The 27891-nt window shown below is 39.6% G+C and overlaps 1 protein-coding gene and 1 long non-coding RNA gene across 3 annotated transcripts in view; one reads left to right on the plus strand and one right to left on the minus strand.

Annotated features, from left to right (window-relative positions):
• LOC111875063 (mitochondrial potassium channel ATP-binding subunit) overlaps nucleotides 1-23273 on the plus strand; it is a 32803-nt gene extending 9530 nt beyond the window's left edge. For both annotated transcript variants that reach the window (XM_023871104.2, XM_023871105.1), the window contains 8 exons: nucleotides 1193-1351; nucleotides 3204-3407; nucleotides 6416-6535; nucleotides 8660-8763; nucleotides 14594-14768; nucleotides 18099-18277; nucleotides 20103-20250; nucleotides 23114-23273. In XM_023871104.2, the coding sequence (XP_023726872.1) occupies nucleotides 1193-1351; nucleotides 3204-3407; nucleotides 6416-6535; nucleotides 8660-8763; nucleotides 14594-14768; nucleotides 18099-18277; nucleotides 20103-20250; nucleotides 23114-23212 (1188 nt within the window). In that variant the 3' untranslated portion in view covers nucleotides 23213-23273. The remainder of the gene's footprint in view (nucleotides 1-1192; nucleotides 1352-3203; nucleotides 3408-6415; nucleotides 6536-8659; nucleotides 8764-14593; nucleotides 14769-18098; nucleotides 18278-20102; nucleotides 20251-23113) is intronic.
• LOC117283139 lies at nucleotides 8495-16283 on the minus strand. Its single transcript, XR_004514161.1, has 3 exons — nucleotides 16247-16283; nucleotides 9080-9265; nucleotides 8495-8565 (listed from the first exon to the last, which is right to left on the minus strand). It is a non-coding gene; the product is annotated as an uncharacterized LOC117283139 (long non-coding RNA).
• Nucleotides 23274-27891: the final 4618 nt, after the last annotated feature.

Consider the following 27891-nt stretch of genomic DNA (forward strand, 5'->3'; position numbering starts at 1 on the left):
TTTCAGATTTTTGTCCTCATAATTGTTCTTGTCTTGAAGAGTCTCTCCATCTGTTTCTGCCTTTGGTGACTTACTGAAGAGTATCCATCCATCATGGGTCTGACTTCAGATTTCAAATAACAGCTGTATTATTACTCATTTGATGATAATCTAGTTACTTTAAACAAGTTTGTTAATCTTTATTGCCTGGGGATAGGGGATTTTCTGTCCCAATAGCATGAAGGTTAATGGTTTTAGCAGCACTTTTTGTTTCAAATCATGTTTGGCAGTATTTTCAGACTTCAGTGTTGTAATGTACAGAGCACCAGCAGATGGTCACTTTTGAAAAAATAAGCTGACATGCATCTGTTATTTGACAGTATGCAGACTGGCTGAAAAAATCACCGATTATTACTAGTGAAAAAATGAAATGCTCACCTGGCTAGTTCCCCAAATGTACCATTATACTAGTAAAATTCATGGTCAGTAAGGGTTAATGGAAATTTGCTATTAAATATTAGTGTATGGCCATAATTTTACTTTCCAATTTTAGCACTCACTTCACTGTCTGTCTCCATCTTCATCCATATATTAAAATTCACACTTTGAAGGCTCTTTGTCTCTTATTATTGTTTATTTAACACTACATGTTTCAGCCTAACTGGCTGTCATTAGTTGTATAAGATTGTAGATGAAAACTGCTGCTCTGTTAATATGCTGCTGTATTTTTCATTTTGCTGATGAGTTAGTGAGTGAGAACAGTTACACACAGCACAAAGGAAAGAAACCAACACACCAAAAAACATACACCAAACCCACAATATGTGTGCACAATAAAAATAACCACAGCATGATAAAATTAATTTAAAAAAAGCTTAAAATATTTTATAAGCATTTTACTTTACCTACTTGTAAATTGCAAAATGCAACAACATAACAACAGAGCAGCAGTTTTCATCTGCAGTCTTATGCACCAGATGATGGCCAGTTAGTGTTAAGTAAATAATAAGTAGAGACAAAGTGCCTTTGAGGTGTGAATTTTAATAGTTGGACCAAGCAGCACAGAGGTGGTGAAGTGAGAGGGCCACAATTGGGATGCTGCTATACAATATTACTTTCTGAGCATTGTAATTGCACAATAATAGTTCTGTGAATGTTGTTAAAGTGAGAAATGATGCATGGCGGGTAGTATGGTTTTTCTTTCCTCTTTCAGGCTGCTAAGACGACTAGTATAGGCGAAGAAGCTATCAGCAATATTCGTACTGTACGGGCCTTTGCTATGGAAAATGAAGAATGTGAGTTATTCTGTCAGCAGTTGGAGGAAGCAAGTCGCCTCAACCAACGTCTGGGTTTTGGTATTGGACTGTTCCAGGTACTGACTGGCTGTCTAACTAAAAAATAGAGGTCCCTTCATTGAAAGGTTTATTGTTATTCAACTCGTCATAACTTCCTGCTCTTATGGAATGTGTAGTATCTTTACTGAGCCCAGAAATGTCCACAGTTGGAACCCTCATGTTATTACTTAAATAGACAACCAATATTATCCTGCCATCTTTGCCTCAGTGTCTGTCATGGTTGAAGATTTTTAATGGGTTTTTATATCATCATTATCTTCTGACAGTTACATGAGAGTTGTTTACCTTCTAACAAATTCTTTTTTCTGGCCTTTTCCTTCATTACTCAATTTTTCACATGGTCTCAGCATGTAGCCCTTGAACTCGTAATGGCTGTATTTTCTGTTTTAATTTTTCACGCTCTTAACCTTTGTTATCTGGGAACATGGGGCTTTAAATCTTATTCTTTTCTTTTCTTTTTTTGTGTGTGTGGGGGGGGGGGGGTGGTGCACTGCTAGTATGAGTAAAAATGCAAATCATGTGTTTAATTCTTCAGNTTACTAAAAAAATGCCGTTGTCGACTAGCTGGACCGTGTGCATATGCCATTTAGTAATGCATCACAGAGCGAGTGAAAGTTATAGTAAAATGGTTTCCATCTTTGTGTCCATATGTCCATGCCATGGCACCCTTAATTTCACCTACCTTTAGGTCATGCCTGATGTCCATGTCTTGGAAATTTTCCTTCTCTTTCATTTCTTAATGCTCTGCTGCTTGTAATCTGCTTACATCTCTCACAGTCTATGCCTGTCTTTGTACTCCATGTGTCAGAAAGGGTAAAACAACTTTCTTCAAAAATTACAAATTTTGAGCAATATCTCTAACACTTTTCCACACTGGTCCTGGTAATTGCTGTGATCTTCTGTCCTACACAGCTCAGAACCAAGACTCATCAGAATTGATGTGGACAGGCCTTCAGTCTTTCTTCCTTTGGATTTTTGAGTGAAAGGTACTAGTTACTTAGTCTTACTGTACTTAATCTTACGTACTGTACAGAGTATGTACGTATTTCAGTGGTTTTGCAAATACATGGTGGAGAAATACTGAAAATCTCATTCACAGTGAAGTTCTTTTAATCAAAAAGAGAGATTTACACAAAAATGACCAATTTATGGGGACCGTACCTCAATAAACCATATATAGAGAGTATGCTAAAAGTAATTTCCAGATCTATAAATTATTTTTATAAATTCCATTCTGATTTTTCTATTTGATGAAATTATATCATCAAAATAAGAAAAGTTAAAAAAATCTGAATCATGGACAACAAGAGCTGATGAGAGAAGACTCATATTAGCTGAAATGCATTTCATGAGGAGATCTGTGAGATGCGCCATGTCAGACTGTAGAAGATTGAAGAGATATAAATTTCACAAATAACAGAGTTTATAGAAGAGTACAGAAGAATTTGTGTGGAAGAAAACCATCTGGACAGGATAAGCTGTGACATGACTCACAAAAAGGTTTTAAAATATTAATCAAAATGAAAAGGAAGTCTGAAATAAGGGAAGGATTCCGTTTTGTAATATCCATAATATGTTTCAGTAACTGTAACACCTAAAAGGAAATAAGACAATTTTTCAACATTCTTAAAAGAATAATATAAATTATCATTTTGCATGTCTGTATCTTCTTGTCAGATTCATATTGTTACTCTTTTATCTTGTCTGATTTTCCCTTCAGTGTTCTGAACTTCATGCCATTTATTGATTTTATTTTTCAGTCTTTCTTCTTTGTCTTCTCAAAGCAGAGATTATATTATACATTATATAAACTAGTCACTGTTATTTGTCCATGTTAGCTGTAATGAAGTATATACCTTGTTTTTTCAGGCAGGGACAAACCTGTTTCTCAATGGAATGGTTCTAGCAACATTGTACATGGGAGGGTACTTAGTGTCTAATAACCAGGTGTCACCAGGTGACATAATGTCATTCCTTGTAGCCACACAAACAATTCAGCGCTCTCTCACTCAACTGTCTCTGCTGTTTGGTCAGATGGTGAAAGGACTGGGTGCAGGAGCAAGGGTGTTTGAAGTAAGTATAATTTCCTGGTTGTAGATATTATGTACAAGAAATAGATGACCCACACAGATTTGCACTAAGACATCAGTGATTTAAAAGAAACAATTTATAGTGAAATGATGTGTTTGGTGAATATCTTTCCAGTCCCACCCAAAGCCCAATGTAAACAATATATTATTTGCCCATATTTTATTAATTTTTAGCTTGCTTTTCTTATTTTGGAAAAAAATAGAAGTAGGCTTATGAAATCACCTTTGTGTGCGTGCACGCGTGCCCCCCCCCCAAGCAACTTTTGAATGCCTGTATGAAACTTGGTATGTATGTCACATGAAGCCATCTCAATGGCATGCTTCATAAATCTGTCCCATCAGTAATACCAACATTGAAGCCTCTCAAATAAGAATTGACAAGGGAAATGGAAGTACTCAAGGGGAAACCTGCCTTAGTATCAATTTATCCACTGTTAATTCCACATGGCCTAAACTGGGATTGAACCTGGACCACCTCAGCAGGAGGGTGGTAGCTAAACACTTGAGCTATGGCATGGCCATGTGCCACAGTTTTCACTGCACAGCCTTGCTGGTTCAAAAAAGAATTTACTGCCCTTGGCATCATTTCTGAATGTTCTCATATTTAAGCAGCAGCAGCAGTGGTAATTTAACTGAAGAGTTTGACTCTCATTAGTACCTTGGTCTTATAAGCCATCTTCTTAATAAGATTCCATAAAAAGAATCAAGTACAGTTAGGTCTGGAGATCTTGGTGGCTGTGGTATTGCCCCAGCATGATCAATCTATGGATTTCTATGGATTTGTGAGCCATAAGTTGACAATCAAAGTATGGAGGTGCCCCATCATGCTGTTGGAACATCCTGAGCCTTGTCTCCAGAGCTCATACTTTCATGCATGTTTAACCTCGATGCTAGGGTGAAGTGAGTGTCGAGCCTCATTCTGTGGCTGCTCTATTCCCAGGGAAAGAGCCTGTGGTATCCATTGGATAGCAGACTGGGTGTGCCATAGAGATGATCTGGATTCTGTGGAGAATCTCTTGCCTTCACCAGGATTTAAATCAAAACTTGTTGGCCATCCATCCTATGTTCTAATTGGTATACTGATTTAGGTATCATGGCTCCTGCCAGATGCTGAAATAGCACAATGAAATATGCTACAATCACGTTCTTCCAAATTCTTAGGCACTCACATTCTAATTTGATGCTTTATTATATCTGCAGTTGAGATATTGTCATTATTTAGTCTTCACTCACTCATGGATCTGAGCCCTTCTTGAGAAGCTGCCAGTTGTGCAGCTACTCAGGAACTTACCAGCATTTCATGGAACCCAAAGGTTCATTACCATGTTCACAAGAGCCCTCCACTGGTCATTATCCTGAACCAGATGTAACCGTACATCCCTCACTGAACATTGTTTAACAATGGGCTAGGCAGTTATTCTGGGTATTAAATCCATGATTTGACATTGAACGAGACCTGCCAGAAATGGTCTTGAATTGCATACCCATGTACCTTGGAGTCCTGAAAAGGTTTAAGATAGGCATCTCAATGAACAGATGAGGGACTGGGGCCTTGCATGACCCTTGGCTGTCTCTTGTTTTCCATTAATGGCCACTTAGAGACTTGTGTCTAGCAGCTACCTGAGGGTGAGTGAAAAGAGGCAGTGGGTTATAGGGAGCTGAAGTGGACAGTAGTTGAAATGTAGACGCAGAACAGAGAAGTTGGTTACCAGAAGGTAGCGAGTGTGTGTATGGCCAGTGAGATTGGAGTGATTGAGTGTGAATATAAGTAATGATGATGACGGGAGTGATCAGTGAGAGGCGAGCTTGAAGGAGGACTACTGTAAAGATTAACAATCACTGTACTCAATTTTAATTTGAAATGGCAATCCATGGTGTGGGTTCTGGAGACCCCGTAATTCATTAACGATGAAGTGTGCTCCCCTCCTGGTATCCGAAGCAGCCAGTATCCCCAGGATAAAGGTCTCATCTCGAGTGATAATCGTGGCATCTGTAGGTTGGCGGTCAGCTGCACAGATCAATCCAATCCATACCATCCCATCCCATCCCATCCCATCCTATCTCTCTGAGATCCATTTTAATATTGTCCACCCACATACATCTTGGTTTCCCAGTGGTCTTCTTCCTTCTGGCTTTCCCACCAATATCTTATATGCATTCCTCCTCTCCCCCCCCCATTCGTGCTACATTCCCTGCCCATCTCATACTCCTTGACATTGTCATTCTAATTATAGTTGGAGAAAAGTACATGTTCTGAAGCTCCTCATTATGCAGTTTTCTCCAACCTCCTGTCACTTCATCTCTCTTCAGTCCAAATATTCTCCTCAGCACCCTGTTCTCAGATAACCTCAGTCAGTGTTCCTCCCTTAAAGTCAGACCAAGTTTCACACCCATACAGAACCACAAGGTGGTAGATTCACATCATCAGCATAGACCAACAGCTGATGTCTCCCACCTCATTTTCTTTGACCTTCCTAGTGGCATATTCTAAAGCAAAGTTGAAAAGGAGTGGCAATAAAGCATCTCCTTGTCTTAGACCATTCTGGATAGGAAATTTATTAGACAAATATTTACCTATATGGACTTTACTATAAGTTTTGTTTAAACACATTTTAATCACTTAACTAGTTTCATGGGTACTCCAGACTCTATCAGAAAATTGTACAATATTTCCCTCCTAACTGAATCATAGGCTTTCTTGAAGTCTATGAATAGCTGTATAGCTCCAGTATCTGATGAATGCAAAAGATCTGGTCAGTAGTTGATCTTCGTCATATATATTATATATTGTCACCCAGCGAATGGTGGAATAGTCTTATAAAATAAAGTACAACCACATCCTTCCAAATTCCTAGCTACTCACCATTTAATTTGATGCTGTATCATCTGCAGTTTAAACAGTGGCATTAAATAACATAAAATGAATCATACCTTACATGTTTAGACAAAGTAAACAATATCTCTCATAATTTATTTGTTTGATTATTTCAGTTCATAAACTTGGAATCATCAATGCCTATTAAAGGAGGTAAGAAGATACCATACCACTCTCTGGTTGGAGACGTTACATTCAACAATGTTACATTTGCATATCCTACAAGACCACAACAGGTAAGTAGATACTATAGGATTCTGACGATGGTGTATAACACACAAAGATACTGGGTTTTCGGACTTTGTCCATCATCCGGATTCTAAATAACTAAGAAAAAACACAATGTTTTGGAAACTGGATCTGTTTCTGTCCTCAGGTGAGGGAAGACACCTACTCTATTGGGTCTCTTAGAAAGAGCTAGCCTCAATTCAGTGATTGTGTTGTGTTTTTTCTTAGTTATTTAGAATCCGGACAATGGCCAAAGTCCGAAAACCCAGAATCTCTGCACAACAGGTAAGTTCAGGCTAAAGTTTTTGCTAAAGAGAGCTGACTGTAACATTGCATATCTTATTTAAATTGTGTTCTTCTCTGACACTGTGCTGTGTAGTCTGATAGGTGGTTCCCTTTTTTTAAATGAAAATCCTGCTGCCTTCATCTTCAGAGTTTGACTGCGGAAAATGAAGTAGAATCTGAGCCAAAATAGCTGGCAACCCCCTCAAGATAGGGTTTCTGCAGATAGAGGTGGCAGGTTTCTCCAGGCAGTTGGTATCCACTTATGAGATTAAGCAGTGCCACAACCCAGAAGATCAGAATCTAAACTTTCAGTGCTCTGAAAACTTCAAATGTCATATATTGCAGACTGTGAAAGGCTATGTGACATCTTGTTTTTCTTCCTTCATTGTCTCCACGTTGGTCACCTAGCAACAAAACCTCTATATCTGTCTCTTTCTTCTCAAAGTTCCTCCTCAATTTCCCCCCATATTCTTCCTTCTTTCTGAATGACGTCTTTCCTCACCTCTTGTTCACTTGGCCCCAGTTTTCCTCTTGGGTATTTTCCTTTTATTTGCATGTTGAAAACATTCTTTGGGATTCTGTCTTTGTTCATTCTTAAAACATGCCCATACCATCATATTCCATTATTTATTAATTTACCTTTCACTGTAATTATATCTAATTGTCTCTACTTTTCTTGTTTCTTATTATCCCCCCCCCTTTTTACTTCTAAAAGTTCTCATCTCAGCTGTTAGTCTACTAATATTTTCATTTGTCCAAAGCGTGTTTCAGCTTCATATGTCAAAATGGTCACATAGTAATTTTTATATGAACACATTTTTTCCTCCATTTGACATTTCCTTTTTCCAAAATATATCCCAACTAACTGGTAACATTTTTGTGCCTTTTTAAATTCTTTCTTTAATTTCTGCTTATACTTTTCCATTTGTCATTATTTTATTTCCTGAGTATTTGAAAGTCTCCACTGTTCATATTTTTTAACTATTACAGTTTATCTATTTTGTGTTTCCTGACCTTTCACTAATTTTCCTATCTACACATTTATCCAAATTGTGATTATTCAAAAATGTTTACGTAGTGTGACCATGAATGGAATTTTACATCTGAGGTTTGTTCATCTGGAAGAGTTCTGTCTTGTGGGATGTAACACCATGTAGTCCTCTGAAAGTGAGCTTGCATTCTGAAGGAACTTGTTGCTTGCATCTTCAGGGTTGAAAGGTAAGCCAAGCAAGAAACCAGCATGCAGCACGCAGCAAGCAGAGCTCCTCAGCCCTGAAGATGGAGGTGATATGGTCTTGAGAAACCTCAATTAACTTACACCAGACCACATGGCATTACATTCCAGAAGATAAAACTATTCATAGCCACTACTGTGAGAACCTTAAATCCTGCATTCATTTATCTGTTTCACTTGTAATTATATCTGCACAAATAATAAATAGTTTGGGGTATTCCACTGTCTTATCCTACTTTTATTCTTCTTTTTACCCCATCTGTTACCATGCTTTACAGTATTGGGCAACATGTGGCATAATCTGTTTATTTGTTTAGTAATTCCCATTGAATACTTCTTACAGTCATGTTACTTTTCATTTGACAACTTACATTTTTCTCTGTAGCAGAAAAGTATGATTATCACTGTTTTGTTTCATTCTTGAAGATCCAGGTTCAGACCCTGAGGCCAGTTATTCAGTTTTTCCATGCTTACTGTAACAGTATTTTGAAGTATACCACAGCCATAATATCCATAAGTCTAGAACAAAAATTATGAGATTTTAAACAGAGCATTAGACATCTTTGACTTCTATATTTGGAAGATTCTGAATTGTAATACCAGTCCGTAACAGGTGGTGCTGAAGAACTTCAACCTTTACCTGCCTGCTGGAAAGACAGTTGCTATTGTAGGATCCTCAGGAAATGGGAAATCAACAGTTGCAGCTCTTGTAGAAAGGTATGTTGTAACACTAACCACATTTTTCAAATAATTTCTTATATTGAATAGAGATATGTTAGAATAAAAGCATAACCCTATGACTTTGTGACTTACTGACAGAAACAGTAGCCATTTGAGCTGAGTCCTGTTGCCAGTTCTTTTTAAAACTGTAAAATTTGTGGCAGAAAATATTGTGATGTGATGCCTGAAAGCCAGAATAGTGGAGTCAGATCAGAAGTTGATTTCTTAGGCAATGAGTATTAACAGAGTACGTTCCCATGACAGTGGGTTACCAATGGGATTATTATACATGCACTTCCATGAGAACACTCACCTAGGCGTGTACGAGTAGGTTACTGTGGAACTGGAGGTGTTTCCATGGTAATGTGTGCTTAGGCAGACAGCACAGATACAAAATACAGACCTCTTTGAGGCAGTGTTGGGCTGCCCAGCAGTTATAACCAGAGTTCAGAAGTGACGTCAGGAGTTCAGGAATGAAGTCGGAAGAAGAACCAGATTACTAGTGAACACAGAAAATGTGTGAACTGTTATAACCAAGTGTGATTGTAATCTTGACATCAAATTCCTAATCATCAGTTCTAGAATCCACAATTATTAGTCATGGAACCCCAGACATGTGACAGTTTGGTGTCAGAAAGTGGTTACAGCCTTAAATTCATGACAATTTGGTGTTTGAAAGTGGTTACAGCCTTAAATTTATGATAATTTGGTGTCAGAAATGATTATTGGATTTGCGATTGCAACATTTACCTATATCACACATTATGGAAATGCAACAGATGATAGAAAGCCTGTTGGCTGGCCAAGAACAAATGATTGCCAATATGCAAACCAAACAAGAAATGACGACCAGGATGGACTCCAACCAGGCGAAGGCAGCCGACAATCTCAAGGAAATAAGAGAAGTAATTCAGTCTGGACAAGCAGAAATGAGGTCCATAGTTGATGCCTGGATAGTGGACATGAAAGCCTGCCAAGGAGTTTTGGAGGCCAGTCCAGGGAAGCTGGAGTCTAATCCAGAAAAGATGGAAGCAAATCCAGTGGAAATGATGTCTGTAGTGGTGCATGAGGAATTCCATACCGAAAATGCAGTGGGATCTTTGGAAAAGGAGGGGAAGCAACGTAGGGGACAGCAGCGGTGCAGAGAGCCAGGGAAACTTACCCAAGGACATTTTGGATCCCCAGGGGAAATTGGCTTCTGTCTGCAGGAAGGTGACCCACCATACAAGAGTCGCATGGCGCAAGGAGGGCGTCGTCAGAAGGAACTGTATCAGGTCCAAGGTTGAGCAAGCAACCTAGAGTGTAGGATCGCTCTGGAGGAATCTGCAGACTCTTAGCAAGAGGGGTGAGGACATGCTACAAAGGCAGAAATGGATTGAAGGGCCTGGGCAGCAGACAGCCGCAATATCTGAAGAAACAAGACCTTAAGAAACTACAGCTGAAGGGAACAGGAAGTGTTATCAAGACCTGCAGACTCTAAGACTGATCACTATGGAGGGGTCAACCCCCACCAAAACAGAAAAGAAACTGCAGATAGAGCAGGAGCCAGTGATGTAGAAGCGCTGGCCCCCATGCTAGAGGGAGGGGAGGGTGACAGATGATGATGATGCACCTTGATAGACAGGTAATTGATATGGGAGCTGCACAGGATGAGTGTCCTTAAGGAGGGAGCAGTGGTAGTGGTTGGAGAGGTGCCACCGCAGAGAGAGAAAGAAGAAAGTGAATTAGCCACAGGAAGGTGATATACCATTAGGCAGTTCGGGATGAACAGCCTTAACACTTTGCGGACCGCGCACCCTTTAAAATGTTTTTCGCTTTTAAACATGGCGGACCATTCGCATGTTAACAGGCTTTTAGAACACGATAAGTTGCAACACACTATACATCGCTCTGGCGCCACCTACATTGCACGCAACCACCTGCAGATGCGTGATAAGACTCTGGAATGTTTAGTTAGCAGTCTGTAACTTTACCTCGCTGTTTACTTAACCGACTATAAAGGAAAATGCTTTGCCTTCTTCAAACTGTATCAGCCAGTAGCTAGTGGGGAGAATGGATCAAGGACAAATTCTCCTCCGATGACCTAGCTGACCTGCCTTGTGAGACGCATAGTAATGGATTAATTGTCATTCAGACAGCAACAGTGACGGGGGACAACAAAGAATTGTGGCCACAGACAGTAAAAGTGACAGTAGCTCTGAAAATAATGTGGGTAATAACATTGTGCGTAGTAACATTGCGGGAACAGCAAAAAATCTAAAAAAAAAAATCTAAACCCTGATTCAGAATTGAAATACAAAGCATTTCTGATGAATGTGTCAAAGGTGTGGGTTACAGTCCAGATGGTGGCGGCAGAACCAGGGTCACACAAAGACTTAGTACAACCGGGCCCATCAACTCCCACCCCACGAAGGCCTCATGTGGACCCCCCAGGGCGACTCTTGAGTGATATGTGGAAAAATACCCTCGTGAAAATTGTGAAGAGTGAACATTCCAAGGGGAAGAATACTCTAGGCAATGCCATGTTTGCACAGTTCACAAAAAAAGGAGTATGTCTACATTTGCAAGTTCTGTGTAATGCCACTTCACAAAGGGGAAAGTTTCCAGAAATATCACACCATCAAGCATTTCTAGGAACATTGGTAAGTGTTCTCCAAAAATTTTAGTTCAAAAAATTAATAAGGAGATTTTATATTAATTTTTAAAGTGAACAGTGCACAAGTTAGGGTAGTATGTTTAAAAATGCCGGTCCCCAGGGTGATATAAATATTTAAATCACCAGTCCGCAAAGTGTTAAGGAGGGAGCAGTGTGATGTGACACCTGAAAGCCAGAACAGTGGAGTCAGATCAGAAGTTGATTTTCTAGGCAGTGAGTATTAACAGAGCACGTTCCCATGAAGAAGAACCAGAATAAAAGAAAACACAGAAAGTGTGTGAACTGTTATAACTGAGTGTGAATGTAATAGTGACTTAAAATAAACTTAATCATAAATTTTAGAATCCACAATTATTAGTCTAAAACATCAATTTATTAACATTGAAAACGTTATTATATGAGGGTGCAAATAGAATGAACCTGTAAGTAACCGAATATGTAACAATTTGTCCATAAGTAACAGAAATTGTAACAATTTGTGATTATTGATACCTTCATTACAAAGTAACTGAATTCTGTTGTTGACTTCATTACCTTGGAAATGTTCTCAACGAAGTCTGTCAATGTCTGTTTGCTATTCATTGCTCGGTAACAAATCTTACCTGGTTAACACTTCACAGATGAATATTCAACTACAGAAGTTCCTTCTGAATTCTGTTACCCCTCCTCCGGGAGGGACTTTAAGCCGTGGGTCCCGTGTTGTAGATTTACCGCATGTAAAAGATCCTCATGTCTCTAGGAGACCTCTGAGAAAAATTAGGCAACAAGTTTCCCTCCCAAGTAGTTCCCAATGCCTCTGGTAGATGGAGGAATTATCAGGTACCAAGGGCCGACCTCATTGGCTGAATGGGGCTGATAGCATACACCAGTACCAGTAGGGTATGGCGACAGTAGAAATTAAAGGGGGACGCACAAAGGACCAATAACTGGTCTAAGTGCATGGGGAAACCCACCCCCTGTAATAATAATAATAATAATAATAATAATAATAATACTTATTCTTGGACTCTAAGAGTCCTCCAAAAGCTTCACTTTTATGACAGATGCCTGTTCTCTATTATTTGCTCACTGCCTCCATCTCTTTATTTTAAGTTCAAATCTCTCCATCTCTTTAATAACATTTCTTTAGTTGTTTTCGTAATTATCCATCTAGCAACCATGGTTAGGTTTCTTAATATATATTGTTTTACAGTTCCTATGCAAACCTATGTATGTGGTAGCTCTACTGTCTGTCTCTAAAGACAGAGGCAGGAGATTCCTCTGAAATGTTAATAACTACTTACATCACTGCATGATGTCAAAGCCCGTGAGATCACAATCTTCACCTCCTTTACATACTAGTGGATTTGTTTAACTTTTTAAATATTTATAAATGGTATTTGAAACTATTTGTGTTTTATAAATTAAATTAATAACAATCTAAATTAACATCATAATTGGTAATTAAAATGCAATTTTTATAGTATGAGTCCAAACAAGTGCCAGTTTTCGACCTCTGAACCTCTAACTGAGGACTGATGTTATTGATGTGCTGGCTGATCTGACTGGTCACAGGCCTCAGGAATGATGATAGATCAATGTGGAAGATTGGTGATGGGGAGATTAGTACTTAGAGAAAAGCCTGCCTCAGTGTCCCATTTTTGCCCCAGGTTCCAAATGTATTGTGACGTGTTGCGCAATGGTAATAGGCAGGTCAACATCCTCCCTCCCCTCCCCCCCGCCAGCGGTGACGCGCTGAGCGGAGCCGAAGTTAGCCGAGTCCCAGCATCCTGGTAGCTATGCAACGCGAGTCAACAGCGGTGACGTCACCACGGGATACCGCGGTTACTAGGCAACAGTAAACAACTCCGGGCAGCGTTGCAAGCAACACGGCGCCAGGCAACAAGGGTGCCTATTACGTGGCCTTATTCTGTGTTGTCTGGAACGAGGCTAGATAAGGAGCAGCGAAGGCAATTCACAGTTCTCAAGGCAGCTACCTACGAGTTAGTTCCGAGTTAGCCAGCAACCAGTCAGTTGTATTCTGGCATTTGCAATGTAGTATTTGTGATACTGCAGATAGCAGTAATTGTGAATCTGTAAATTGTGTGTTTGTAAGAGCGAATGTGAAATAAAATTTGCTATATCAAATACGGCGTGAAGTTATTTGTCATGTTATACACCCAACACGTGACAGTATTGTTCTAGAGATTAGTTGTGTGCATATAGTCCTTTAATTCCAGATGAAAGAAAAGACATCTGTGGTTGATATAAAATTGACAGTTACAGTTTTGGAACTGTCTTTTGTCAGAAATTGTTGGTGCTGTGAGGGTTCAATAAACTTTTCCAGAACACACAGTGGATTACCAAGCTGATGAAAAATTGAGTTGCATTTTGTATCAAAATTTGTTGTGACTGTTACATTCATCAGAAATGATACACTAATTTGAAATGCCAATATTTATTGGTGTATTGCATTTAAAAGTATTGTTTCTGATATCACAGCACTAATATACCACCAGAAATTTTATTTTTCTAAAAACATGTACAAAATGTGATACTTGTGCATCTGATATTTACAAAAAAAAAATAATTTTCTGTAACTGAAGTGTTTGTAGTAGTGTGCTGGCTGATCTAGCCAGTGACATATCAGTGTTTCTTTAATGATGCTCTCCATATCAGCTGTGATTTCTGCCTTCAGTTTTTCAGCCTGCTAGAGGATATCACTAACTGATAATAAAATCCTGTCACATTTTCTGACACCAGCTTAATTTATTTCACTGAAATGAGCATGTCTTTTTCTCTGATTGTCCTGTAAAATTAGCAGATACTGCGTTGATATTATATTGATGTAGTATACAATGATCACTGCCACATCTCTCTCAGACCACCATTTCACTGCACCATTTCTCATTTTGTAATGTACAGTTATGTTGTTAATGTATTCATGGCATTGTTAGGGGACATATTAGATGAACAAATAGCAATGTATTCAGGAGGTCCAAGGATTCAGTCTTGGCTTAGGTGCTCATGGTTCCCTGTTACTCCTTCAGGAAAACTGTTGAGTTAGTGCAATAAAATAGTTTACAGCAACTGCCTTATCCCTCCAATTTGACAGTATAACCTCACACTTGAATGAGACAAAGTGGAAAATTTTGCCTTACCTGTTTTATTGTTTACATCTCTTTGCTTCAGGTTCTATGATGTTGATGAAGGTTCTATCACTATTGATGGTGTTGACATTCGTGAGTTGGATCCTTCATGGTTGAGAGGAAATTGTATCGGGTTCATAAATCAAGAACCAGTCTTATTTGCTACCAGCATCATGGAGAACATCCGTTATGGGAAACCCGGTGCTTCAGATAATGAGGTACCACCATATCACTATGTCAGGCATCTTATTCATTTACATACATACTGCATCATTGATATGTCATGATAATCAGGTCTTTAGTGTATTGTGGTTTGTGTCATATTTGGTTTTCTAATTTAGGATTTCTGGGTTTCACAGCTTTGTCGACCATCTGTTATTTTGGAAATTGGATTTTTTTCCATCTTCAGGTGGAAATTTTTAGAGGCACCTACCTGCTTGGGTAGACACCTAGTGATCATAAGTGTAACATACCATCATAAGAATCCTTTAAAATGAGTTTTATAAATTTCAGTGACAAATAGTAAAAATATATGAGAACAATTCAACAATTCTCATATTCTTTATGAAACAATGAATTGTTTCTCACCAAGTAACAATTATAAGTGCACCCTAGCTCAAGCAGTTAGTCACTGGCTTCCCATTGTGGTGGCCCAGGTTCAATCCTGGGTCTGGTCAAGTGGGATTTGTGGTGGACAAAGTGGCGCTGGGGCAGGTTTTCTCCGAGTACTTCGGTTTCCCCTGCCAATCTGCATTCCACCAATTGTTCCACAGTCACCCTCACCTATCACCTGGGACTGGTACAGTACGCCAGAAGTGGCCGCAGTACAAGGGACTTAGTTCTTGTAAATTATTTTGGAGGCATGATATTGTTAAAATTATGATACAAGATCCAATTATATTCCCCATTAGTCTGACCTCCTCTCCCATCTGTGACATGTATAAATCCTAGATACATGTTCCTTATATTGTTGCCTGGCACCAAGTAACCATAGAACATTAGTGTTTTATTATGGAATAGAGTTTTGTTGAGAGTTGAGAGTTTGGTCTTCTGAGATATAAGACCATGAAGTCTATTGAAAGTCAGCTGATGTTTTGGATGGTTGAAGAGTAAGCCAAGCAAGAAATCAGCATGACACCGGCAGCAAGCAAAGCCAAGGTTCATCAAATCAAGATAGATGGGTTGTGTGTGACATAAGGAATTCATGGAAATGTAATAAATGTATACAAAATTTGTCTCTATGTTCCTGCCTCTTCACTGGAATACAGGGCAAAGTCATGACATAAAGATAGGCAACAGAACCTTTGAAAGTGTGGCACAGTTCAAATATTTGGGAATGACAGTAGCAAATCAAAATTTGATTCAGGAGGAAATTAAGAGGAGATTGAATTTAGTTAATGCTTGCTACCATTCAGTCCAGAGCCTTCTGTCTTCTCCTATGCAGTCTAAAAACGTTAAAATGAGAATATATATATGAAGGTATAATTTTGTCTCTGATTTTCTGTGGAAGTGAAACCGAGAACAGGGTGCTCTGGAGAATATTTGGACTGAAGACAGATTAACACTTAGCGGACTGGTGATTTAAATATTTAAATCACTCTGGGAACCAGCATTTTTAAACATACTACCCTAACTTGTGCACTGTTCACTTTAAAAATTAATATAAAATCTAATTAATTTTTTGGAGAACACTTACCAATGCTCCTAGAAGTGCTTGAGGGTGGATATTTCTGGAAACTTTCCCCTTTGTGAAGTGGCATTACACAGATCTTGCAAATGTAGACATACTCCTTTTTTTGTGAACTGTGCAAACACGGCATTGCCTAGAAGTATTCTTCCCCTTGGAATGTTCACTCTTCACAATTTTCACAAGGGTATTTTTCCACATATCACTCAAGAGTCGCCCTGGGGGTCCACATGAGGCCTTCGTGGGGTTGGAGTTGATGGGCCCGGTTGTACTAAGTCTTTGTGTGACCCTGGTTCTGCCGCCACCATCTAAACTATAGCCCAGGCCTTTGCCACATTCATCAGAAATGCTTTGTATTTCAATTTTGAATCAGGGTTTAGATTTTTTTTTTAGATTTTTTTGCTGTCCCCGCAATGTTACTACGCGCAATGTTATTACCCACATTATCGTCGGAGCTACTGTCACTTTTACTATCTGTGGCCACAATTCTTTGTTGTCACCCGTCACTGTTGCTGTCTGAATGACAATTAATCCATTACTACGCGTCTCACAAGGCAGGTCAGCTAGGTCATCGGAGGAGAATTTGTCCTTGATCCATTCTCCCCACTAGCTACTGGCTGATACAGTTTGAAGTAGGCAAAGCATTTTTCCTTTATAGTCAGTTAAGTAAACAGCGAGGTCAAGTTACTGACTACTAACTAAACATTCCAGAGTCTTATCACGCATCTGCAGGCGGTTGCGTGCAATGTAGGTTGCACCAGAGCGATGTATATAGTGTGTTGCAACTTATCGTGTTCTAAAAGCCTGTTAACACGCGAACGGTCCGCCATATTTAAGAGCGAAAAACCTTTTAAAGAGTGCGCGGTCCGCAAAGTGTTAAGTGATTGGAGGTTGGAGAAAACTGCTTAATGAGGAGCTTCATAACTTGTACTCTTTTGCAAGTAAAATTAGAATGATTAATTATAAAAGGTGAATTAATTACATCCAATCAGTCACACTGGACAGAATTAATTAACCTTTATGATATTGTTAGTGTGACAGACCAGAATGAAACAAAAAATAAAACTAGAATGATTAAGTCCAGAAAAATGAGATAGGCATGGCATGTAGCATGCATGGGGAAGGAACTTAATGGATATAGGATTTTGATGTAAAAGCCAGAAGGAAATAGACCACTAGAAAGATGCAGGTGGGATGATAATATTAAATCGGATCTTAGTGAGATAGGGTAAGGTGGTGTGGACTGGATTGATCTGGCTCAGGATAAGGACCAAGGGGAGGGCTCTTGTTAGTGCCATAATGAACCTTTGGGTTCCATAAATTGTTGGAATTCTTCAGTATCTGCATAACTGGCAGCTTCTCAAGAACGACATAGCTCCTTGGTGTTTAGTTAATTAGTAGCTCAGACTGTATAGTGTCAAATGGTAGGTTGATTAGTGAATAGTGAAATAGAGAAGATTTGAAAGGAAGCTATCATGGCCTAATGTCAGATATTATCCTGGCGTTTGCCTGGAGGATTGAGGAAAACCATGATAAGCTTTAGACAGGATACATGGTCTCTGGGTTATGATTTGAATCTGGAACCTCCAAAATACAAAACAGGAGTGCTGTCCGCTCAACAGCAGTGTGTGATGATGATTTCCCAAACATATTTGACATTGTATAGCATATGGAGTGGAAAACAGCATCATTAAAAAAAGTCTTAAAGTTATTTGTTCGGAATCTGGAAGTGTATGTTAGTCAGCATTGTTTTATAGAAATGAGACTGAATTTCATGTTTCCCCACACAGTGTTTGTAAGAATACTACAGAATTTTCCATTCTTTGAGAAAGTGGTTGTAGAAGTTTATTTCCTATTGCAGGTTATAGAGGCAGCAAAATTGGCAAATGCTGATGAATTTATCAAAAGCTTTCCAGAAGGTTATTCTACAGTGGTTGGTGAAAGGGGTGTGACAGTGTCAGGAGGGCAGAAACAGCGAATTGCTATTGCAAGAGCTCTTCTAAAAAACCCTAGAATCTTGATACTGGATGAAGCTACCAGGTATTGTCAGTAAGCTGGTCATTATTTTTGTTCCTGGAATAATTGTTGATTCCTTATTTTTCAAAGAAAGAACTGGGTTAAGTTATGCTATAGTAAAAGCTTTCTGAATTGGATCCTGGAACCTGCATGAAGTTGAAGTTGTGCTTAATTAAGCACTATACCATGAAGACTAGTGGATGTGAGTTGTCAACGTCACACCCTGGCCAGTTTATCTCTGGGGAAATCGCCCCTGGTACACATTGTGTGGGAGGCTGGGTGGACTCCAGATCCTGTCTGGACTGTGTTGAGAAGAGAAAAATCTTACACCTGTTGGCAATTGAACCCCGGCCTTGCAGCCTATAGCATATCACTATACATAATGAGCTATCTCAACCCCCAGTGGGAACCTCGGCTAATAAAGAAAATGAAATAGAAAGAAACCTGAACATGAGCATTGCCCAGTAACAATGTAGGCCATAGGTGATTAGTTTCAGGCTCCTGAGTGGCGACCTCTGAATCAGTTCATGTGGAATTGTAGTGGACAGAGTGGCACTGGGGCATTGTTTTCTCTGATTGCAGCAGGCTCTTGATTATCCATGGGCAGATGATTAAGCTTTTTGTATCTTACATGAGGGTAAACCTTAAATGGAGGTTCTGGAAAATACAGCCTAAAATTACTGTTGAAATTAGTTAAATCAACAATAAAGCACTGAATCTTGTTCATATAATTAAATAAAATTAAATAAGATTTGAGGTTTTCACAGTGGTGACTATGAAGAATGCCGTTGTCTGGGATGTAGTGCTGTGTAGATCTTGTGTGAACTGACATTTTGGAGGAACGTGTCGCCTCCATATTCAGGGTAGAAGAATCCATCAGCGAGGAATCAGCATGAGCAGGTGGCTGCAGACTGACTCACCAGTTGAAAACACCCAGCTATATGAGCACAGGAAGGGGGGAGAGTAGGCTACATGGGAAATCAATAGAGAGGAGAGGGGCAGTGCCTGTGGAGATGGGCCAGAAGGTAACAGATAAGAGCCGGATTAGGATTGTGTTAGGAGGAAGGAGGCAGGGCTAGCTGTTTGCCAGTGACTCAATAAACTTGGGGCTCAGCTGATGTGCATGTAGATCTGGCGTCATGTTCTGGAGGTTTCTTGAGGGAGCAGATTAGAGGCTTCCATGATTTGCTGAGACAAAAACCCATCCCTCTGTTCATATTGTTGGAATGGAGCTCAATCTCAATGGCCTCCCTAATGATGTGATCCATGTATTCATCTTGGTGCCAAGGATGGAGGTATTGTGAAATTGAATGTGATGTCCCAAGTCGATGCCGTGTTCAGCCACAGCTGACTTGTCTGGATGTTCAAGATGAATGTGCTGCTGATGCTCCTGGAACAGCCTGTCTGTCCAATGTAGACCTTGCTGCACTCACAGGGGATTCTGTATATACCTTATTGAAGCAGTGTTCTCTAGTGTCAGAAGTTGCAGAATGCCATGCTTTTGCCACAAAATGGAGAGCCTGTTGTACATTCAGCTTCAGATGTTGCTCTCCCTAATGCAGTAATAGTTTTCTGCACAAGTGCTTTCCTGTACTTGGACTTCACACAGCTTTTGATGCCTCCTTGACAGCACATTGTTCTGTAGGTGTCCACTGTCAAATTCAAAGTTAAATGATGATCTCAGAATATTCATTCCCTCACTGATGGTTGTTTAATCCACAAATGAGACAGTCTCTGATTAATTGTTGTTTCAGGTTCACATACATCTTGTATATGAGAGATGAATGAAAAATGTTTTGTAAATCTGAAATTTTCTTCTTTTTTTGTTTTATTTCATATTATTTTGCAGTGCTCTTGATGCTGAATCAGAGACGATTGTACAGAATTCACTGGATAATGTAAGCAGGGGTCGAACCGTCCTTGTTATCGCTCATAGACTAAGTACAGTTCAGAATGCAGATATGATTGTGGTCCTTCACAATGGCGTTATAGTGGAGGTAAGGTGAAGTACATTAAGAATTCAGTCTGTCTTGCCCTCAGTTAATAATAATCATCATCCATCTTTAGTTATTCAGCTTAAATACAGTTTGAGAAATTTTCAGAAAAGCCTGAGCAATTAATTTTGAAATTATTTTGTAATTTATAATTTAACTCATTGACTCCGCAAAAAAAAAAAGAATTACTGTTATTGAATATAGTTTTTAATTGCAGTTATTCAGGTTGTGAGGCCATGCCATAGTTTGGGTAGTTATATGGTGGCCTCTCACCACAGACGCCTAGGTTCAATCCCAAGTGACTTCATGTGAGATTCATGCTAAATGAAATGGCACTGGATACAATATTCTCCAAGTTTTCTCAGTTTTTCCTTGATAATGAAATTCTCTCTCACCTCATCTATCACTGTCCTCTGAGGTGTACAATGGCCTTCACCAGGCAGTACATTATTACAGCCTTCATCTGTAAATTGGGTCCTCATCTTGGTGGCAGCACTTGGCTGGTTAAAGGGAAGGAAGTTTAACTATTTTCATGTGTATTTGAAACTAAAGGTGATGATACCTTTATCAGTTCACTTAACATTTACAAAAGGGAGAAATTACAAATATTCTTTTATTGTAATAGTACATTGTCTTCTTCTGTCTTCCAAGTAATCAATTGACACCTGTTCCAACTTCATAACCATCTTCAAGTAGCCCATACCCCCTGTATCCCCATATTCCTTTGTCATATATTAAAGGACAAGTTATGGGAGTCTGTCACTAGCCATTCTGTTAGGGTGGTACAGAGCGGCCTCCGTAGTATAGGGGTAACGTTCCCACCTCATGACTCAAGGTACGCGGGTTCAAACCCGGCAGAAGTCGTGGAATTTTTAAGGGCGGAAAAATTCAGGGAACAAGTCCTCTGGGAGGGACTTTAAGCCATGGGTTCCATGTCGTAGATTTACGGTGTGTAAAAGATCCTCATGTCTCTAGGAGACCTCTGAGCAAAATTAGGCAACACATTTCCCGCCCAAGTAGTTTCCAATGCCTCTGGTAGATGGGGGAAATATCAGGTACCAAGGGCCGACCTCATTGGCTGAACAGGGCTGATAGCACACACCAGTACCAGTAGGGTATGGCAACAGTAGAAATTAAAGGGGGACGCACAATGGACCAATAACTGGTCTAAGTGCATGGGGAAACCCACCCCCTCTAATAATAATAATAATAATAATAATAATAGGGTGGTACAGCATTTTCATCTGTATGTTTCTATTCTTCCATCTATTGATAAATATTTAGTTCCTTTCATATGTATTCAACTATTGGTTTTATAATTTGTACATTCCTCAATATTTTTTAAATGTTTTGTTTCTTTTTAATTTTAGTAAGATATAGTTCCTCTTAATTCAAATTTTACTTCACATGTGAATTACTTTGTTTCCTTTAAAGTTTTTAAAGCTTGATTTGTAGTCAGTTTTATAAGAAATATCACTTCCAAATTAGTTGAAATGAAAAACATGTTCTGTAATCAAAGACAGATTTTTGCAGTAAGTTTGATGTTTTCTTTTAAGACATCACTTTTGTTTTTGTTGTTTTCACATTGTAAAGGTCCAGGAATGAAAAAGGAAATATTTTAGCTTTATGTCTGTGAAAAATTATGATCTTTTGCAATAAAAGACTGCATCTGGATCCTAAATAGAACCAGCTCAGTCCTATTTTGCAACCCAAACATAGTAACAGAATACATCATCCCTTTCAAATACCAAGACATTCCGTATTTCCGTATTGAGGGGTTGGGTTTCCACATGCACTTAGACCTATACCAAGACATTAGGAGGATACTGTAATTTGTGGAGTAATATTTTTTGGAACAATCCGGGATGGGAATAGTAGCCTTCCTGTTCTTGTTCTTCTTATTCTGTCATTCTTATCCTTATTCTTCCACTTTTTCTTCTCCTTCCATATTATGATTGGGACAATAAGTAAGGCTTTTGGCACCACAGTACATGGTCTGGCCTCTGCAGGTAATAGCTAACTCACTTCATCTACAAGTTGCTTATTCTTATGGAACCAGAACATTCAGCACCATATTCAGTGAACTCTGCCGCTCAAACATATTATTAGCCAGTCACGGGCCATTTCTCTGAAGTTCTTCCTAATACAGGGTTTTCTAAATTAGATCACACATTTAACATTCATAACTTCAAAATGATAAGAGTTATGAGGAATACATTGCATTAATAGTGAATGGGCATTCATTTGCAGTGCATTTTCCTGTTTCACAAATATTCTGTAAGGTGTCCTCTTGTAATGTAGACATTGTCCCATATGTACACCAGTACCTTCCATACATGAATGGGCACAACAGTCTTAACTGTGGCAACTGCAGCAGTCCCTGCTTGCAGTTCATGAAGAGTTCTTGACAATGAGGGCTGATACATTGATCCTTGTTGCAGTCCCACAGGAAATTGCTGCAGTCAAATCAGTTTGGGGAGAGGATCCACTCAGCTCGTGATATAACCCTACAAGAAAAAGTTTGTTGCAGTTAATTCAAGTGATCTTGAGGTGGAGTGGGGGCAATGGGAAATCTGCCATTTTACTTCATGTCTGTTTTCAGTGCTGTACATGGGCAGAAGGAAACTAACCTTGTGAATGGAAACTTCCATTATTTCTCAGCACAATACACTTTGTTTCGTATTTACAGCTTCATTAATTTTGTAGATATGATTGATCTGATAGACTCTGTATTACCCTCCCATTTACAGCACTGTGTCTCAAATCATATCTTCCATTAGTGTTTTCCAATCAAAATTATCCATGTATTTGTGTGTTAAATGCAGAGCAGCATCCTGAGATAATTCTTGTTTCTTTTCTGTTTTAGATGGGCACTCATGACTCACTGAAGGCACAAAGGGGGTTATATTGGAATTTGATTAGACAGCAAGAGGTGTCAGAGAATATATCTCGAGCCTTAGGGTAAACTAAAACACTATACAGCAAATAAAATATTGTAAGATTTGAGGCTTTCATGGCGGTGACTATGAAGAAAGCAGTATTCTGGGATTTGGCACCGTGTATATGTGGTGTTAACCAACGTTTCGGAGGAACGTATCGCCTCCATCTTCAGGGTAGAAGGAAAAATATAAGAAATCCACNCGGTTGTCACGGTCTCTTCCCTTGCGGATTTCTTATATTTTTCCTTCTACCCTGAAGATGGAGGCGATACGTTCCTCCGAAACATCGGTTAACACCACATATACACGGTGCCAAATCCCAGAAGACTGCTTTCTTCATAGTCACCGCCGTGAAAGCCTCAAATCTTATATAAATATATTAATTACATTTAGAAATAGGACGGTTATTTCTGTGAAGTCAATAAACCATTACACGAAAACGTCCATACAGACGATACTCGAAAAATTTACTGGCTGGATATGAAGTTCTCACAGTCGTATTGTAAGGCCGTATACCTCGGAGGAATCCCGCTGTTTCAGAGGTACATGTTCCCTACGTCTTCAGGGCGGAAGTGTGAACTAAGGTTAAACAACAGAAGCAATCCGATTCTATTAGTATCTTTCTTAGCTTATTCTTGGACCCTCAAAATTAAGGTGATATCTTCCTCCGAAACATCGAGCTGTATCCGAATTACACTGTGTCACAACCCAGAAGATCTAAAATAAAATCCCGATTAACTCTGAATCACCCACGTACTTTACTGGTTACCGGTACTGACCTAGCCGCCCCTCATTGCTTCCCATGTATCACACCACGTCTTTGTTGCTGTTTCGCAGTATTTATAGCTCAGTCAGTATAGTGATGATCTACGGGATGGAGGGCCAGGGTTCATTTCCCTGCAAGGGCAAGATATTTTCCTCTACACCACATGGTCCAGATCATCTCTGGGGTCCACCCAACTCCATATCCAATGGGCACCGGGGGTTATTCCCCAGGGATAAAGCGAGAAGGGCGTGAAGCTGACTCTCACCTCCATCTAGTGCCGAGGTCAAGAATGATGGAGTTATACCTCTACTACACCATATATGGTAATTAATTAAGCACGGGGATTTTTGTGACTTTAAAAGGCGATAAAGTAGCTGAGTAGAGTAAAATCAGACATAAAGGCTCGTCTTCTTCACTGAAGTGCTCAGTAAGTCCTGAAATGTGGGTAGACGTCACCAGAAGACACGAGAAAGGGGATCCCCCCGCATTGGAAATATTTTGGCTGTAAGCCGCACGACTGTCTTAACAGTAATAGGAGACAAAGGGAGAATCTAGGGACATGCAACAGCTGCATCTATGGAATCAACAGTAACAAGTACGCCATGAACGTTCTTACTGAGAATATATAACAACTTTTAATTAAGAAACTGGAAGACTGGAATCAGCTTAGGATTCAAAATGCGAAACCCTGTTGTATGGTTCGACGTGCAAGACAAAGTGGTAGGTGGACGGAGCAGTCTTGTCGTTCCATACAAACAAATTTAGATCTCTTACGAGTATGTCCGAAAATTACGTGGATCGCCGGTAGTTGTGTGTTTTACCGGATTGCCAGGAAATTGCATGTGACAAACAGGATGTGGAGTGGAGCGAAGTCCAATCGAAGTTAGAAAAACTCAAAGTCCAGTCTGGTAGATAGGATAGATTTATTAAGTGAGTCGAACAGACGACTTGCACCACTGGCTGCTGACTGTGACTGTTCTCAGGAAGGTTATATTCAAAGTAACATACATCATTGGTCCAGTCATAAGCATAAAAACTAATAACCTCTACCTCCCTCTCAATTAGTGAGAACTGCTCACTAAAGCTTTGTTTATACTGTCGAAGGGCTGTCAGGTTTATAGCTGTGTGTGTCTTTACTCTGCCACGAACCCAATACTAATAAGTTATCCTGTGGAATGTTAAGAGTTCGTGGCTATCGCTCGGTCTTGACAGCTTAAAATAACAGGAGGGCTTGGTGCCTGGTCCCTATGACACTCTAAAATAACAGAGGGCTCTGTTCCTTATGACAACCTTTCAGACACATTAAGTCGCTACAGAGGAGAAGAGAAGCTCCCACTGATTGGATTAGAGGACCCGCAGAGGAAAAGGACAGACCAATGCATGCACACAAAATGTTTTGGTTTGGAGAACGTTGTTATGGTATGGCGTGAGTGTTACACAATTCTTGTTTGTAACCAGCATTATTAATGGCTGAATTTTTATGTTATGCTATTACACCATTAACACTAATGATAATTAATACATTCATTCATTCATCAATGGCTCTACATCCCTTTGTCGGGCCCTGGCCTCTTCTTCAGTTTCGTAATCTTTTTTACACAGATGGTGGAACTCCTTGGACGAGTGATCAGCCCATCGCAAAGCTGATACCTACACACAGAACAACACAAACACAGAATAAACTCACACACAGACATTCATGTTTTGAGTCGGATTCGAACCCACGATCCCAATGTTCGAGCGAGCAAAGACACTTCCCGCCTTAGACCACGCGGCCACTGTGAACGGCAGTAATTAACATATACCGTTAAGCAATCCACTGTGAAATATGCAGACCTATCAAGGCGCGTCCACATTACTCGTGCTCGTGTGACTCGCTATGCTCGTGAGTAATGTGGACGATATGACAAGTCACGAAACAAGCAAATTTTTAATTTTTAATTTAAAAACTATAGCCAATAAATTAAAATACCGACTACAGCCTATACACACTACGAGTAAATATACGGATCCTCACGCGCCGAAGCCTGGCGAGCAACTGAAGTAGTGTGGACGAAGATTTACGAGCACAAGTAAAAGCCAGACGAGCACAAGCCTGGCGATCACGAGCACGAGTAATGCAGACCTTTCAGAATAAGGGGCTCGTAAAGAAAAAGGAGCCATTGAAGTGGCAGCGAGAGTCATGAGGATATCGCTGCTGTAGGACTCTGGCTAAAGAAGAATTACGGATACAGGACGATTTAAATACAAACCAGAGTAATAAAACAAACAGAATATAGCGTGCGTAATGAATGAGTGGAAACAGACCCTCTAATAAAGGTTTTATCAAAAGAAACCAAAGAATAGTAAAGAGAGATGGACTAATAAAATAGGAAATATAAAAATTTGGTCACAGTCTCTTGTGACAGAACATTTAACAGTAATAGTCTATGGTGATGATTATATTAATGAATTCTGATGGAAATAAAAAGAGAGCTGGAGAGAACATTTGTCTGCCCGAAATATATATTTCTCGGGCAGGATTCAGATTTTCATGGATTTCTTCCGTAACTGGCAAACTCCAGAATAATGATTAAATTAGGCTACGATCCTTTCCTTATACATACTTTTTTATTGCTAGAAGGGTGGGACTAAGTCCCTTGTACTGCGGCCACTTCTGGCCTATTGTACCAGCCCCAGATGATAGGTGAGGGTGATTGTGGGGCAATTGGTGGAATGAAGATTGGCAGGGGAAACCGAAGTACTCGGAGAAAATCTGCCCCATCGCCACTTTGTCCACCACAAATCCCACTTGACCAGACCCGGGCCGCCGCGGTGGGAAGCCAGCGACTAACCGCTTGAGCAATGGCGCGGCCTTTGTAAATACTTACATTTCTCATTTCGGTATTCAGTTATTTTCCTAACCTTCGAAGCTCTTGTATGTATATGTACACTTACATATGTATAGGTCTATAATATGAGTTCCGGAAACTATTACAGGCGTCAAGGCTTGAGTCTGGTTTGCGATACTTATGAAGAGATAGGAAACATTTAATATTATAAATATTAAATTCATCTTTTTGTGGTATAAACACCGTCAAAAAGCAGGATAATTACTTCTCTTTATCTTTTCAATTTCCTTAGTTATAGTAAACGAGAATCCCTTTTCCTTTAATAGGCGTAAGATAACTGTATTTCTCTTACGCCACGTAAGCGTGATAACAAGCCAGCACTCAACTACAACACAGTACAATTGTCAGTAAACAGTGAGCTGATTACAGCCGATGTTATCTTAAGGTAACCTTCATGAGAAGCCAATAGACGCTCAGATGATAAATAAATCCCCCGCCCTACTTGAAACCCGAAGGCTCATTACTGCCTTCACATAAGAACCACTCACTAGACCTACCCGAAATCACATCACATCACATCTCTGGACGCTACTTAAAAGAAAATTTCACATTAACATTCATTAACATCGAGATATCCCGGGTGATCTGTTCCCTTAAGATTTTCCGCCTAAATGTTTTATTTACTTATCATTTAATAATGTGTGCTGCATGTTCCACCTGCCCCTGTTCAGTGATTTAGGTTAGCTCTTTCCGACAGACCCAACAGAGTAGACGCCTTTCGCCCTTTTACCTGAAGATGGAAACAGATCCAGTTTCCGAAACGCTGTGTTCTTTGGAATACCGGACGATGGACATGTCCAAAAAAATCAATCATCCCACCCTAATAATACTGACTAAGGATATAAATTGTGTAATTTTCTATTTTCTCTCTCTCTGTGTTTAAAATATTGTTCTCGGTCATTTTTTCTGGAACACCCTCCAACACTGTTCCTCCCTTAGAGACCAAGTTTCACACCCATAGAAAAGGATAGGCAGAATTATAGTCCTTAACGTAATGTTTCACGTGTGTATGATGAGAGGAAATTCTTTTGTAAGTTGTCCTTAAGTC

This window comes from Cryptotermes secundus, unplaced genomic scaffold, assembly GCF_002891405.2.
Source record: "Cryptotermes secundus unplaced genomic scaffold, Csec_1.0 scaffold2162, whole genome shotgun sequence".
NCBI lineage: Eukaryota > Metazoa > Arthropoda > Insecta > Blattodea > Kalotermitidae > Cryptotermes > Cryptotermes secundus.